Source organism: Sardina pilchardus, chromosome 3 (assembly GCF_963854185.1).
Source record: "Sardina pilchardus chromosome 3, fSarPil1.1, whole genome shotgun sequence".
In the NCBI taxonomy this organism is placed as follows: domain Eukaryota; kingdom Metazoa; phylum Chordata; class Actinopteri; order Clupeiformes; family Clupeidae; genus Sardina; species Sardina pilchardus.
Window position 1 is genome coordinate 5,269,651 of NC_084996.1, and position 15,628 is coordinate 5,285,278.

Here is a 15,628-nt window from a genome sequence, read left to right on the forward strand (position 1 = left end):
CTGTAGACACAGAGGATCAGACTCCGAAGCTGCTGCTGTGCAGGGCTGCCAGGCAGCGCTGACTTGCTTTATGGGTCTGCCCACAGTGGCAGTTTAACATGAGGGGCAATGGCGGCTCTACCAAAGGGACTTGAAAGCACTTTCCAGAAGCTCTTCCAAGGAATATGTACACACACACACACACACACACACACACACACACATATATATATGCGTGCATCTGTATGTGCACAGATACACAGCAACACTACCCTCACCAGAGTCCCCCTATATATGACGAGTGTTATGTGTGAGCAGGGGAAGTCAAACAGGAAACCCTACTTCTCTCACCACACTTAAAATTAGTTCACAGAATATTAAGAAAATTACGAATATTTTGTATTATTTTGAAATGAAAGGTGGCCAACAGAACAAATCAGGCCCCCCTCCACACACACACACACACACTTTCCCTCACTGTGTCATAATAGTAATAATGAGGAACAGTAGTGTTTCAGACGGCCAGACATCACCTCAGAAAGCACATGACAGCATCCGCATAAAATGAATGGCTTTAATTCAAACGGATGACACACAGAACAACAAAAGACAACAAATACCAAGGCATGTAAACAATAAGAAGAGAACAGAGCGTGCAGTGTGCAGGGGGCTACTGCCGGTCACGGCTCGATGACGCTCTGAGTCTGGTCAGAAGACGGCACGGCACAAAGCTCTTGCCCGGGCTCGTCCTCACCACAGGCTAGCTGCGGTCAATGCCCTCTGCCCTGTGGTCTTCAGCCAGCCTGGCAGTGCCAGCTAGCCGCCCCCACCCCCCCTGAGGTCGACCAGGCGGAGGGTCAGGGCAGAGCAAGAGGCCCTGTGGTCTCTCATGTCTTTGAGGCTTTCTCCAGCACCCAGTCAATCACCTGCAAACAGCCAGGAGACATCGAAAACAACATCAATGAGCTGTGTGTGAAGTGTATGCCAACGAATCAAAAATACACACACACACACACACACACACACACACACACACACACACTTATCAGGTTGAACAAACACAAGTACAGTTATAAAAGAATACAACTACTTGTAGCTTCAAAAGACCTGACATTTCAAAAATACCCCCACCCCCACGCAACCACAGAACAAACAAAGCTGAGAGTGAGAGAGAGAGAGACGAAGAAAGAAAGAGAGAGAAAGAGAAAAAGAAAGAAAGATAACCACGATCACTGTTCTTAACCACAGCTGCTAAGCTGAGCGGGAGAGGCACGGGAGGTATTGTAGTCATGTGATGCGCGCGCACGCACACACACACACACACACACACACACACACACACACACACACACACACACACACACACACACACACACACACACACACACACACACACACACACACACACACACACACACACACACACACACACACACACACACACACACACACACACACACACACACACACACACACACACACACACTGCACGCTCTCTCCAGCGACTAGCGTACCTGCTTAGCATTGCTACTGGCAGCCTTCTTCATCTCCTCGTGGAGGCCTCTCGACGTCTTCAGATCCTGATGCAAACAGAGACCATAGTCAAGGTTACAGCTGGGGGGGGGGGGGGGGTATCTGAAGGAGCTAGCTACAAAAGTTCTTTCTGGACTGTTCTCTTTGTGAAACAATAAAAAAACACACTAAATTCTGGAGAACTACTCCTGGTGAACCAGTGGAAGTTACAGACCAAGCATGACCAGTTGAAAACTCTTTCCAAAGCCACTTTTAAAAACAGTAAAGAAGCTTTAAATTTTGATTGATTTGATTTGAAAAGACCAACACTATATTTTGTGACTGTACATAACAACTATACATCAGGCACAAAGGTATACATACGATGTATTCATTAGAACTAATCCATAATAGTAACAGCATTAATCTATAACAATGAAAAGATCTCTTTTCCGATAACACCCTAATTGTGACCTTCGGATCACCTTCACCTCGGCTGGCGTGCCGTCTGTTGTGTTTGTTCTCCGGGGCGGAAACGCACCTTCAGATAGAACTTTGATATCTCAAACAGCCGCTGACTGCAGGCTTCAAAGGCCTGGTGCTGGCTGCTGATCCCATGCTGCTTCAGAGTCTTCAGCACCACCTCTTTCAGCATCTGCGCACACACACACGCAACGCAACACACACACACACGCACACAAATGCAGACACGCCACACACCACACCACACACACACACACGCAAACGCAGACACACCACACCACACACACACACACACACACACAAATCTGCCTTTTACTCGCATGTCAAGGACAGCCGTATACACGACAAAGTATCCACCATCTAGTAGTCGAGATAACACTTCAAACATGAAAAGTGTGTCTGTCACTTGTTATGAGTTGCTAGCGATGTCATTTTGAAATGGAACTGTTTCCGGTGAACATGAACTGTTTATGTCAACATAGATAGAGAAGAAGACACTATCTGGCCTAGTCAGAGAGGGACTTGTGATGGTGTTGATAGTTCCCCAGTGGTTCTTACTCGGTGGTGTTTCTGGGAGCGGGACTCGCTGTGGCCCTGCTCTGGCTTCTGGCTCTGCTGAGGTGGCGGCGGCGGCGGCGGATTCGGCGCCTCCTGGGTCTTAGCACCCCCCCGGGCGCTGCTCCTGGGGGCCCCGGAGGTGGACTGGGGCCGCGTCTGCTGTCTGAGGGCCCGCGGGGCTCTCAAGGGGACCAAGCCGCTGCTGCTGCTGCTGTGGGAGCCTGGACACTCTCCGCTGTCGGACTTAGCCAGCCTGGGGGGAACACACACACACACACACACATTCACGTGTGACCTACTGCAAGGCTAAGCAAACCAGTGAAATCACACACATATATCCACCCCCCCACACACACACACACACGCGACCTTCTACTGCAAGGGTAAGCAAACCAGTGAAATCACACACACACATATCCACACACAGTCACAACACACATACACACACATTGCATGCACGCACACGTACACACACTCGCCCACGCACATCACATGCACGAACAGAACATTATAGATGCAATTATCTACAAATTTGAAGGACAGGGCAGAGACACCGAGTGTGTTGCCCTCAACCCCTGAAACATTGCATCATGTGACACGGCGTTGGTATTCCACACCGTGTCTCAGTGTCCTGGTCAGTCCAGCCGAGGGTGCCAAAGGATCCTCCTCGCCTTCATTATCAAGCCACTTCACTCGTTCACTCATTAGACAGCACCGACGTCTCAGTGACCGTCTGCTCTTTCATCGTCCAAAGAGATTATTGTGTCAATTGCACTGCACTATGGCACTAGCTCTGGGGCCTCCTGCTCGAACACACGATGTTCCTTCTGCAGGGTTCATACACATTTCCACCAGAGAATTTCCATGACTTTTCCATGACTTTTTCACAAATTTCCATGACCTTCTATTTCTCAAAACCTCACATCAACTAGTGCTACATTAATAATAGATATGAGATAACGGGATGGTTACTGTACCTAGAAGGAATGCTCTCAAAACGTAAAAATTTGCCAATCGGTTGTGACGCAAGTGTGAGACATGACCTGCCCAAATGAGATATGTTTCTGAATTGGATGAAGCAAATTTCCATGACTTTTCCAAAACTTTTGGGGTGTTTTTTGTTTTCCAAAATCTTTCCAGGCCTGGAAATTGGCATTTTCAAATTCCATAACTTTTCCAGGTTTTTTAAAAACGTATGAACCCTGCTTCTGTTTCCACAGTCAGGGTTGTCCTCCCCTCTTCATCTACATCTGTGAATGACTAAAGTCTGATGAGGAGTGTCTGCTGCTGGAAAGTGAATGGGAGCCTTACTTCGCGAGCCAATGATAACTCGGCCGTAATCTCTAAAGCAACACCCGGCGGAGGATTGGCCCCCATAAAGATAAATAAAGCCCTTTTGTCAACACCAATGAAGAGCTTCTTGTATGATACTGAACATAAGGGTCAGTAACCTTTATGTGAGTTTCAAGTTTTGCCTCTTGTTATTTCGGGCATAGGTAAATAAACTCACACCGACTGAACATTCAGTACAGAGTTTCTGGATACACAGTTATTAGTGAAGTGACTTTAAGTTTCAGCACGACAGCAACGTCTCTGCTGACACGGCTCTGCTGCGGCCAGGGACATGACACGACAGATAAGGTCGCCGTATCATCGAGTCGTGTCAGAAAAACCTGCTACAAATGATCGGCGCAGGAGATAGCACATTCCTGCCAACCGGTAAACAAGCTCTGACTCAGGCACTTATCTCTGTGAGCAAGAGGAAACTGTCCTCGCGCCAGTACGGCCTGGGAACTGGGAGCGCAAACCTCTGCTGAAGGTCAACATGTTTCCCCTGATGAGGCGTTTTGTTCTCATTTCCCCCAACTGAGAAGAGCTTAAATGTGATTGGGACTTTGCAGTCTTTGGGAATGCAGGTGAAGAAACAGTTGGGAATGTAGAATGTAGGAGCAGGAAACCAAGGACCGCATCCTATCAGGTTGGGTGTGAGTGTGTGAGATGAGATGAGAGGAGATGATAAATAATTTAGGTAAACCAACTATCCCCTATGCTTAGAAGCCCACTAGAATGATCATTTAAGGAAATGATATAAGAAAATATTGAAAAAATTGGTAACATTCACATGAACCCCTCTGAAAGAGGGAAAAAAAAAATTCTCAGTAACTAGGGAAATAGTTAGTGATAGGACCATATAGTTCAGGATTTAACCAGCTATGGTACGCTAGTGTAAGCACTGACCTCTTGTGTGGGTAGGTGTGGAGGTCTGGATCACGGCCGTGGCGTTTAAGGCGGGGCAACTCCGCCTGGGCGAGGCTCTCTCCGTCCGGCACGCTACCCGGCTCTGATAGGACAGCCGGGGAGGGGGCGGGACTGAGGGCGAACGGGATTGGGCAGGGCTCCTTGGAGCAGGTGGTGTGCGTCTCGTAGCGGATGAGACGGGACTGCAGCCTGACCATGCCCCGGTCTCGCTCCAGGGCGCCCAGCTCGTCCAGACAGAACCTGAGCCGGACACAAACACACCTCCACGTCAGCCCCCCATACCTGACAGTGGCCTCTTCTCAACCTCTCTCCTCTCTCCTCGATCCTCCGGCTCGTTCTCACTGATCTATAAAGAACACTGGATAGACTATCCCATTGTTGCCGCCCCATCATTCTTTTACAGATCAGTGGGAATGAGCCGGAGGACCAGGGAACGAAGGAAGGGAGGATAGATAAAATGACGAATGAGAAGAGCCGAGAGTTTACAGCCCAAACCTCCTCCTAAAGGCTAAATTGATGTAGCTTAAATGTTGACGTCGAGGTCTTGGAGTGAAATCCAAAAGGGGAAATTGCTAAAAATGCCATTGTTAACAACCCGTCCTGAAATGACTCGCTGGTTCATTCTTAGAAAAAGGTTCATGAGGTATCTAAAAATCCTATTAGGCACAGTGAAATAAAAATGTCAACACTTCGAATCGTTGGCTAGAAATGTCTTTTTGACCTTTACAGAGTTCTTTCCTTTTCAAACTTTTTTTTTAAAAGTGAGTCTCAGGAGGATCCTCAGATGGACTATTCTCTATTACATAGACAAGTCCAATAATGCTCGATCCTGTGGCCTCTCAAAGTCTAGGTTGAAACGGTGAGAAATGCTGCCTTTTAAGATATTTAACCGGGGAGGGAGGCAACAAAAGCTGTTCTAAATTGATCTAACTCTCTTTTTTTCTGCCTTATAAGATATTAGAACTACCCCCATATGGGTAGTTTTTGAGGGCAGCATCGATGTATCCTTGAAGCTGCCTACTACCCACAAATCTGTGCGACGACGTCTGAAACAGCTGTGAACAAAGTAAACAAGAAGATGGCAGCTGACATAATGACACTCGTCTCTGCGTGTGTGTGTGTGCCTGCCTGGTTCATGAGGCTCTCCCCAGGCTCGTATACTCACTCGATGCCGTGGTAGTGGGAGCGCGTGGCCTTCCTGAAGGGCAGCTGGCTCACCTTCCTGGGGGTGAGGTCTGGAGACAGCTGGAACGGGTTGTCCCTGCCATACACAAACCCAACACAAACCTCTCCCATCAAAACACACCAAGTGGTTACACCAAAGATCCTCCTTGATTACTCCACTTCAACACACTGTGGTAATGTTCTGTGTGTCCCGTGGTTAGACACAGAGCATCATTTCACAACATTCTTCTCAGACAAGCGCAGTACAAACCCACCATGTGCGTCATCAAACCAAACTCTTTAACCTGGGATAACAGAGGCTGCTGGCACCGAACACAAAATATCTATTTTGGAAAATATACTCATTAAATACATGACATTTATTCAACAGTTGACTGGTAAGCCGTTAGGAAGCCATCTGCTACCACATCAAGAAACACCATAAATACAAAATGTTTTCGTATTCTTTTTTTTTTCCACAAAGGAAGTGTGGGTGGCGTTTCTCAATCCGTAGCTACAGACATATGCTAAATCTGTGAAGACACCTCTTTAATATGAAGAACAGCTCAAAGACATGTCCACAAATTTTTATTAAGGTTTGTGGTCGGCTCTGACGAAAGCAGCCCCGTCGTTCCTGAAAGGCTTGAAGGTGAAACGGGCCCCTGGATGTGTTTCAGACAAAATTTCTGAGAAAACTACCCGGTGCTGACGAAAGAGGAACTGTGCAGAGCCTTCTCTAAAATAGCCTGCTGTAAACAGGCCGGAGACAGCCGTAAGAGGTATGGCTCGTTTCAGTGGCTCTCAGCACCCTGAGCTATGCTGGGGGAAAACAGCAAGGCTTCTCAAAAAAAATTCCCCCATATCAAATCTGCAACTGGATATTATTTGGGTTAGGATTGTGGGAACAGATTTTTTTTCTAGCTATTTCAGCCAAGGAACCTGATTTGAAGAAATGAGGAATATGTGTGTTTATTGAATCTGAGGCTGGGTATTTTACCTTTGCTTGTTTTCATGTACACTCTTAGCTGTACCCAGGATACCATGTATGGGTTGTGTGCGTGCGTGTGTGTGTGTGTGGTGCACACTTTCTAAAACATAGATTGCAGAGATTGCGCATGTACAGTATGTGTGTGTGTATGTGTGTGTTGTGTGCTATGTTTGTGTGTGTTATGTGTGCTGTGTATGTGTGTGTGCGTGCTATGTCTGTGTGTGTATGTGTGTGAACATGCTATGTCTGTGTGTGTGTGTGTGTGTGTGTGTGTGTGTGTGTGTGTGTGTGTGTGTGTGTGCTATGTCTGTGTGTGTGTGTGTGTGTGTGTGTGTGCTATGTCTGTGTGTGTGTGTGTGCTATGTCTGTGTGTGTGTGTGTGTGTGTGTGTGCTATGTCTGTGTGTGTGTGTGTGTGTGTGCTATGTCTGTGTGTGTGTGTGTGTGTGTGTGTGTGTGTGCTATGTCTGTGTGTGTGTGTGTGTGTGTGTGTGTGTGTGTGTGTGTGTGTGTGTGTGTGTGTGTGCTATGTCTGTGTGTGTGTGTGTGTGCGTATGTGTGTGTGTGTGTGTGTGTGTGTGTGCTATGTCTGTGTGTGTGTGTGTGTGTGCGTGCGTGTGCGTACTCTCACCCTCTCTGCAGGAGCAGCGGCTGCAGCGGCGCTCTGGGCTGGCCCTCGGGCGTGAAGTGCTTGAGCAGCTCGGCGGCGTCCAGCAGCGAGGAGCCGTCTCGCTGGCCGTCCTTGGGCCCCATCAGGCTCTCCGAGCTGGACGCGAGAAGGCTACTCCTGCCAGAGTCAATGACAGACAGACGGGACAGAGCTACACATTTAACCTTGCGCAGGAACCTGTAATTACACCGATTGTGCTTTCCTCTGACCGCCGTATGCCGTGCCGTGCCGTGCAACGGAGCGCACGAATGCATTTTCTGAATCGGAGCGGAAGCGAGCGGACAGATTTGAATCGTGACGATCTGGCCCGGTTTGCCAGAGACGGAGCCCACGCCTGGTCCGGCTGCTAAAAGAGAACTTTAAATGATGATCTCCGCTGACAAAAAGAGCTTTTTTTAAGTCAGGGACTAAGCTTGATAATCCATGTCTGGGAAAACCGTCTGTCTATTTCGGTGATTTAAGTGAGTGTGTTCCCTGTGGGAAAACATGGCGGGTGGTGTTGTGGTCAGCGTACCTGGACTTCTGCCGGCTCCTGCTCCTCAGCTTCTCGTAGTTGTGCAGCACACTCCTCTCCGGCCAGGCTGAGGCAGGACTGCAGCGCCGCTCAGCATCTGGTCAGGATCGCCAAGGAAACGGGACAGACATGAGGAGGGGAGGGAGGGGGTCTTCCTTCAAAACTCTGCAGCATATACTACCACGTCATCTTACATCAAATACAGCTCAATAATGTGGGCCTGCCTGTTTATCTAACGGCACTAGAGAATGACCCTGATTTTACTGGGCCGGGGATGTTTGTGTGGGTTTTCTAGAGACGCGCGGCCCCATAACGCAACGTTGCGGGAACTTCTACTGGGCGATCGGAGTACCTGACTTGGAGTAGGTACTTCAGTGCGCCCCTGAGGAACTCGAGATGTGAACGAGGTGACGGATATCCATGCATGCAGGTACTACAGGCTGCTGCGTAGCGTTGGCACCGCTGTGTGTGGTGGTGTGGTGGTGTGGTGGTATGGTGGTGTGGACCCCTACCCTTAGCGGAGCGCTCCTGCTCCAGGGCCTGCTCCAGGGCCTTCTCCTGGGCCTGGGTGCTGGACGGCCCCTTGGGCAGCGCCAGCGAGCTCTGCTGCATGCTGATGAACTGCTCCCGCGCCAGGCTCAGAAGCGTCCGCAGGTGGCTGGCGGGCATCCCGGCCGGCCCCTGGGCCTCCGGTTTCCTACCTGGGGACAGAGGGAGGTCAAACGTGGACCCTCTCATTTGGATTTAGAACCAGCGTCCCCATTTGAGTGGACGCAACGCTCCTCATCTTCACTGAGCACAGCTGAATGACAGGACACAACGGTAGGATTTGCAATGCTGATTCAAAGCCAGATAAACCTGACCGAAAAACATGAAATTATCTATTAATAAAATGTTCAGCGCTACCCTGCAATTGGATTCTAAGGTCATTTAAAACAAGGACACGAGTGAGGAGGAGGCAGAAACAGACTCTCGCTTGTAGAATGGGCCATCTGAATAGGTAAAAATTGTAGCAGAAACTCCAACTGAACCCCCCCCCCCCCCCCCCCCCCCCTATGGAATACGTGGAATGCAATGAAAACAGCAAATGCTGGATCAGGATCAAGGTCACTTCCAATACTCATTAAAAAACAGAACAATTCCAGTTGCATTCCGATCCTGCTCCTGCATGTGTGTATCCTCAGATAGGTGCACGTACACTGGTTTGAGCCCAGCTGTGAAAACAGGTTCCCAGGGAAATAGATTCATTTCACGGAGTTCAGAAAAGGTCCTGAAAGTTTAATTTCAACAGTAGAGACCCGTACTATTTTTAAAAAAACGTATTCAAAACCCACTCCAAAGTAGCATGTCTGTGCCTAAAGTCTTTATTTACATTTAAATAGTTTTATTCACCCTGGGAGAGACACCAAAAGGTGGTGACATAGGTTTGTGCTGTGTATTATACCAGTTAAGCTGTTTACTGTTTAAATCCTCGGAACAATGCAGATGTCTGCGGATGCCAAACAGTGGAATCATTACATTCCACGGCTCAAAGTTCACGAAACAGGTGAATGTTTACAAGATTGTGCGTGAGAGTGTGTCTGCCGGCCGCACGCAGATGCTGTGTCTAGACTCTGTGTCTGTGTACATCTGGGCGTAAAAAAAACAGGAGAGCGCAGTCTAAGGTCTCCCCGTTACCCGGGCAACTAGTGGGGTGGTGTGTGGTACTCACTGAGACATTCCTTCAGGACGAGAGTCTGCACCTTCGCCAGACACTTCTCCTGTCGCAGAAGCTCGTCGCCACGGATACTGGGCAAGGAGCGCAGCCAGTCCACTGTGCTTTGACCTGAGTGTGTGTGTGGGAGTGTGTGTGTGTGTGTGTGGAAAGGGGAGGGATGGGAGGAGATTAAGTTAGTAAAAGTATTGTATAGTGACAAGTATTGTGAACCAAACTAAACAAATGTATAGAAAAATACATAAATACATACTGTATGAATAATGAGAATAAGAATAATGAATAAATAAATATATATACATGGACACACATATATGACATATACACACATACTGTATATGAGACACACATATAAAACTGATAGTTCTAATCTATACCATTCTGTAACAGTGGATCTACAAGTACGGGAATGTCAGATTTGAAGCCTCAGTCAAAAATTAAAATCCTCTCTGGTTAGAGAAAACGGCTCTTTTCCAAGTTGAGTTGATGGCTGGCAGCCCTTTGCGACTAACTGATAAAATCGTACCATGTTGTTTGTTTTGCACAGGTCTGCCTAGATGTGCACATCAACATTTTCCTATTCATGACGTCACCGCTCTCCGTTATTTGTAAAAATGCCCCCTCCCTCCCAACGCACGAACACAACCAGCGCTGTGCACACACAACATACACAGGACAGGATGCGTGGGTGTGTGTTGACGGATTGTATTCACTGATGTAATGGAATTCGTGCAGCATGCATTTGTTTGAGAGTACAGTATGTGTGTTCTGTGGGACTGCGCTGCTGTACTGCTTTATTGTGCTTTTTTTCGGAGGTGTGAAAGTGTGAACGTGCGGAGAGAGAGAGAGAGAGAGCGCCGTTCCTCTCGTGGGAGAGCGAGTGCGCCCAGGCGGGCGAGCCCCAGCTGTCAGCGCGGACGGAGGCGGTCGTAACGCAACGCAACGCACCGCGCCGACCCGACCCGACCCGCCTCCGTTTTTTGTACGGCCTTGTAGGCGCCCACTCACGCCCACTCCCAGGCCTGGCCACCGGCCGCGTCTGAGAACTGGAGCCCTGCACACCTCTCACCTCCTGCACAGCTCTGGTTAGGTCCCACGTCCCAGCGTACAAAGAATTTTCCATAACCACAACACCCCCCCCCCCCCCCCCCCCCCATACCCCATAAAACGGAAACTGCAATCAGTAAAACTAGTTTGATTTCACGTGACTAAAAAAAGGTCATAAAATTCAACACACCACCCAGAGATGTGTAGTCACTGCACTCCTTTGAACTCCTACCTGCCGATGACGATGAATCGTTCCTGCGCATGAGGGCATTGACCGTGTCCAGGGCGGCGGCTCCGTTGATCTGATTGGCTGAGTGGATCATCTGCGCTCGGCAGCCACCGTCCGCTGTCCCCTGGACCAGCAGGAAGTAGCGGGCCGTCTCACCTTTGACCTCCACGGCAGGAACTGACAACACAGACAAAATAATCTGATTTCACATCATAGCTAGGCAGAATACACCCACATTTACTCAGCTCTGCCACCAGGGATCAAAGCAAAGGATACGGTTAAAAATCTGGGTGTATTAATTGACAGTGATCTAAATTTCAACAGCCACATGAAAGCAATAACTAAATCAGCTTTTTACCAACTCAACAAGCCAAACAAGCTGATGTCAAAACACGATTTGGAAAAACTCTTTCATGCATTTATCTCCAGCAGGGTTGATTACGGCAATGGGCTTTTCACAGGCTTTACTGCAATGGGCTTTTCACAGGCTTTCCTCAAAAGACTATCAAACAGCTTCAGGCCATACAAAACGTGTTAGTAACACCTGCTGTTAGAACTAACCATGGTGAAACAGCTTTTAGCTGCAGTATGTGGTTCAGCTCAGCTCAACTTTCAGATGACACCCAAAAGGCTCCAACTGTAGCCAGTTTTAAATCTAAACTGAAGGCCAAATGGTTCTCAGGTGGCTCCTACTAACTGCACTGAGTTACACATTCTGAATCTGTCTTTAAATGATTCTACCTCGTCTTTAATTTTGCCTTTTTAATTATTCTTTATTTTACCTTATGTGTTTTCTTTTCTGTTGCTATGATCTTCACATTTTTAAATATTCTTGACTATTGGCCTTCTATGCTTGTATTTGCTATTACTGTTTGCTCTTGAAAAGCACATTGAATGACCTCTGTGTATGAAATGCGCTATATAAATAAACTTGACTTGACTTGACTTGACTTGACTTGACACAGGTGGCGTGAGCAGTGGGGTGAGTTTATTGGTTAACCAGTGAACTCAAGGGAAAAAAAGGACATTTAGACTGCCCTATTTGTAATGGCCAATAGCCAATGAGCAGACTTCCTCTTGGCAAATGCAGGTATATATTAGAAAATGGAATAACTTCAGACAAATAGCAGAAAATAACAGACAGGACTATGGATGATTGATCACATTCAAAAAAACAAAAACAAATCAAAGTAAAACCTGAGGTATAAATAGTCAACTCAAATATATTTTAGCATTACAGTTCTGTCCCCAATGCATTACAGTTTTTCACAATTGCTAAAACACTAAACCCCATTCTCTGAGCCAAATGCTCTGTTGCCTGAACACATTTATGAATCGATCACTCCTTTGGAAAAACTAGGCTTTCACTTAGTAAAACAGAATGTGCAGATCACATCAACTCTTTTTTTGCAAAACTCTGAACACATTCTAATGCAATAAAACACATTTTGCACTGTGATGCATAATGGTAACCACGAGTGAACACAAAGAAAACACAAATGTCATAAGTTATGGTTATGGTTGTTGCTATTTGGAAGACAGCAAAGAGAGTATTATATTATTACACTACTATAGTGAGTGCTCAGGAGGCGGTGAGTGTGCGGTACCTAATGCTACAGAGTATTATTACACTGCTATACTGGGTGTGCAGGAGGCTGAGTGTGCGGTACCTAATGCCACAGAGTATTATTACACTGCTATACTGGGTGTGCAGGAGGCTGAGTGTGCGGTACCTAATGCCACAGAGTATTATTACACTGCTATACTGGGTGTGCAGGAGGCTGAGTGTGCGGTACCTAATACTACAGAGTATTAATACTACAGAGTATTATTACACTGCTATATTGGGTGTGCAGGAGGCTGAGTGTGCGGTACCTAATGCTACAGAGTATTAATACTACAGAGTATTATTACACTGCTATACTGGGTGTGCAGGAGGCTGAGTGTGCGGTACCTAATGCTACAGAGTATTATTACACTGCTATACTGAGAGTGCAGGAGGCTGTGCGTGTGCGGTACCTGTGAGGGTTTTGGGCCGTTTGGCCATGAACTCCTTCCACCGCTGTGTGCTGAGCTGAGACGCAGAGGGCATCGCCACGGCACTGACCACACAGGACAGAGAGAACAGAGCCGCTACCTGCCAGAGAGAGAGAGAGAGAGAGGGAGAGAAAGAAAGAGAGAAAGAAAGAAAGAAAGAGAGATTGAGATAAAGAGAGAAAGAGAAAGAAAGAGAAAGAGAAAGAGAGAGAGAGAGAATAAGAGAAAGATAACAACAGGGGTGAGTTGCCCGTCTCTCATTCAGACGTCCAGGCCCAGGGCAGGGCCCAGGGGGTGGGCCCGAGATGGACAAGGTGACCTCACCTTTCCCCGGAGAGTGGCCAGTTGATCCAGAAGCATCCGGGCCCTCTTCGACCTGGAGGTCAGGTTGCTGAAGCACAGGCAGGTTAAGGTGCAGAACAGACACTGAGAAGTGTTAGCAGAGACAGAACCTCAGAACCTGGCGAATATACTCTTCAAAAAGACGCTTAAGGATATGGATGTGTTTTTCTCCCCCGCCTGTGGTGCTTATGGGTGATATCAGAACAGCACATAGCGCTGAAATGTGTAAACCATAACGATGCAGTAGGTGTTAGGCTCACTCTCCCCCTGATCTCTACATACACACGCTGAAACGTGCAAACCATAACGATGCTGTAGGCTTTCGTGTGAAATTTGTTGGCCTAATCGTAAACCATAACGATGCAGTAGGTGTTAGGCGCACTCTCCCCCTGATCTCTACATACACACGCTGAAACGTGCAAACCATAACGATGCTGTAGGCTTTCGTGTGAAATTTGTTGGCCTAAACTGTTTGAAGGAAGAAATCGCCATTGCATGCTTCTACTTAAATGCCCTACTTTCATGATAAAACACCACTGTAGCTTAAACTTTTTTACTTTATTTTCCATAAATTTCATCCGGAAGCCAGATATCCCTAACCTTTTTTGTGAGTAGTGTATGTGTTAAGAGTCTTAATACGACATAGGGCAGCATGAAGAGTTTGAGATCTACGGCGGTAGAAGGACAGGCATTGTTCTACTGAGTGCTACTCCTGTGGCTCTAACTCCAGACAGTTGGAGTTCCACAGCGTAACACGGGCGCCCCAGGACACCTGCACAGCAGCACTCCCGCGCTGTGTAATTACAGACAGGGGCGAGATCAAATAGCGCTTTAACACCTTGTGTGTTTGCAAGTCGCCATCGGAGAGTGTGTGTGTGTGTGTGTGTGTGCACTTCAAAGCCCAGAGCCACTGGCCAATCATTTGCCCAGGGGCGGCGGGAGGTTCAGGAACCCTCGCTGAGAGCCAGCAGACACGTTGCCAGACTGAGGAACCAAAAACCAGACACTTTCGGGAAATGATAATGTCTGACTAGACAATGGATTTGTTTTTTTTTTTCCCACTCGTGGACAAAGTGAGGAAAGGTGCCAAGAGTTTATCTCATACTTTATTTTGGCACTAGTTAAAGTCTAATGTTTCAAAACATCCTGTGTTCACTGCGGGGGGTGTGGACAGTAAACACACTCATGGCGTATACTGTATAATTCTTGGGATAACACTGCTACACAAACAAACAAAGCTGTGTTTGTGTTTATCTCGCAATTGAAACATATCGCCTGCAATCAAACCAGAACGTTCTTTGCTGATGTTTTCATTTGACAATGCGCCACATGGAAGGTCTACTGACTGGACTGGACTGGACTGGACTGGACTGGAGTGCTGCTGGAAGGATACAGCTCAAACTCTGTGCTGGAGCGCAGGAGAGCGGGTAGATCTGAGAGCAGGACCAACTGGACCAGGTTTAAGGTTGGCTGGTAGTAGTGGAACACCTAGAGAGAGGCCGAGAGAGAGAGAAAACAAACAGAGGAAGGCAAAAGATCAGGAAAAACAAGCACAGACTTTCATTCAGTCAATATAGACACAGCCCCTCTTGGTAAATGTGATCAGCTGCACGTCAATACGTTTTTTTTCCCTACTGAACAATAGCACAATGGTATAATACTGGTTTGTACCAGATTTGTTTTCCAACCGGTTTTATTTTGCATTACTCTGACCAACATGAGAATGTGACAACTTCTATTTCAAATGTTGCATGCGATTGTCTCTTGCCACAATACAAGCAGCACGTGGGCAAGTTGATCAATCAGCAGCGCTGTCTGTGACTATACTTACAGAAGCACTAACATGACCTGGACTGAGACCTTTAACTCCTGCATTCTCCAGCAGTGGTTTCACCAACCGAGCCGTACGCAGGGCATTCCCCACTCAGCGTACACTGGTTTCAACACACTGATTGATGAAACTCTACTCTCGGTTTGACGTAATCAGTCATAGCAAACACAGGCCCCGCTTGGCCCCGGCGAGCGAGTATTTTGATCACGTCAATGCCAAAATATGTGGCCTTTCCTCGACTAGCTTTTTAAGGACATGACCAGACCAGACCTTGTGTGTGTGTGTGGGGGGGGGGTGTGTTT

The 15,628-nt window shown here is 47.5% G+C and overlaps 1 protein-coding gene across 1 annotated transcript in view; it reads right to left on the bottom strand.

The window, feature by feature from the left end:
• Window positions 1-535: 535 nt before the first annotated feature.
• The window catches only part of mtbp (MDM2 binding protein), a 20,626-nt gene continuing 5,533 nt past the window's right edge, over window positions 536-15,628 (bottom strand). Inside the window, exons 9-22 of the mRNA XM_062531510.1 lie at window positions 14,889-14,983; window positions 13,478-13,544; window positions 13,136-13,253; window positions 11,120-11,293; window positions 9,838-9,951; window positions 8,639-8,827; window positions 8,127-8,223; window positions 7,574-7,729; window positions 5,957-6,052; window positions 4,771-5,031; window positions 2,533-2,785; window positions 2,033-2,146; window positions 1,494-1,559; window positions 536-905 (exon numbers count right to left, since the gene is read on the bottom strand). Of these exons, the coding sequence (XP_062387494.1) occupies window positions 867-905; window positions 1,494-1,559; window positions 2,033-2,146; window positions 2,533-2,785; window positions 4,771-5,031; window positions 5,957-6,052; window positions 7,574-7,729; window positions 8,127-8,223; window positions 8,639-8,827; window positions 9,838-9,951; window positions 11,120-11,293; window positions 13,136-13,253; window positions 13,478-13,544; window positions 14,889-14,983 (1,839 nt within the window). The 3' untranslated portion in view covers window positions 536-866. The remainder of the gene's footprint in view (window positions 906-1,493; window positions 1,560-2,032; window positions 2,147-2,532; window positions 2,786-4,770; window positions 5,032-5,956; window positions 6,053-7,573; window positions 7,730-8,126; window positions 8,224-8,638; window positions 8,828-9,837; window positions 9,952-11,119; window positions 11,294-13,135; window positions 13,254-13,477; window positions 13,545-14,888; window positions 14,984-15,628) is intronic.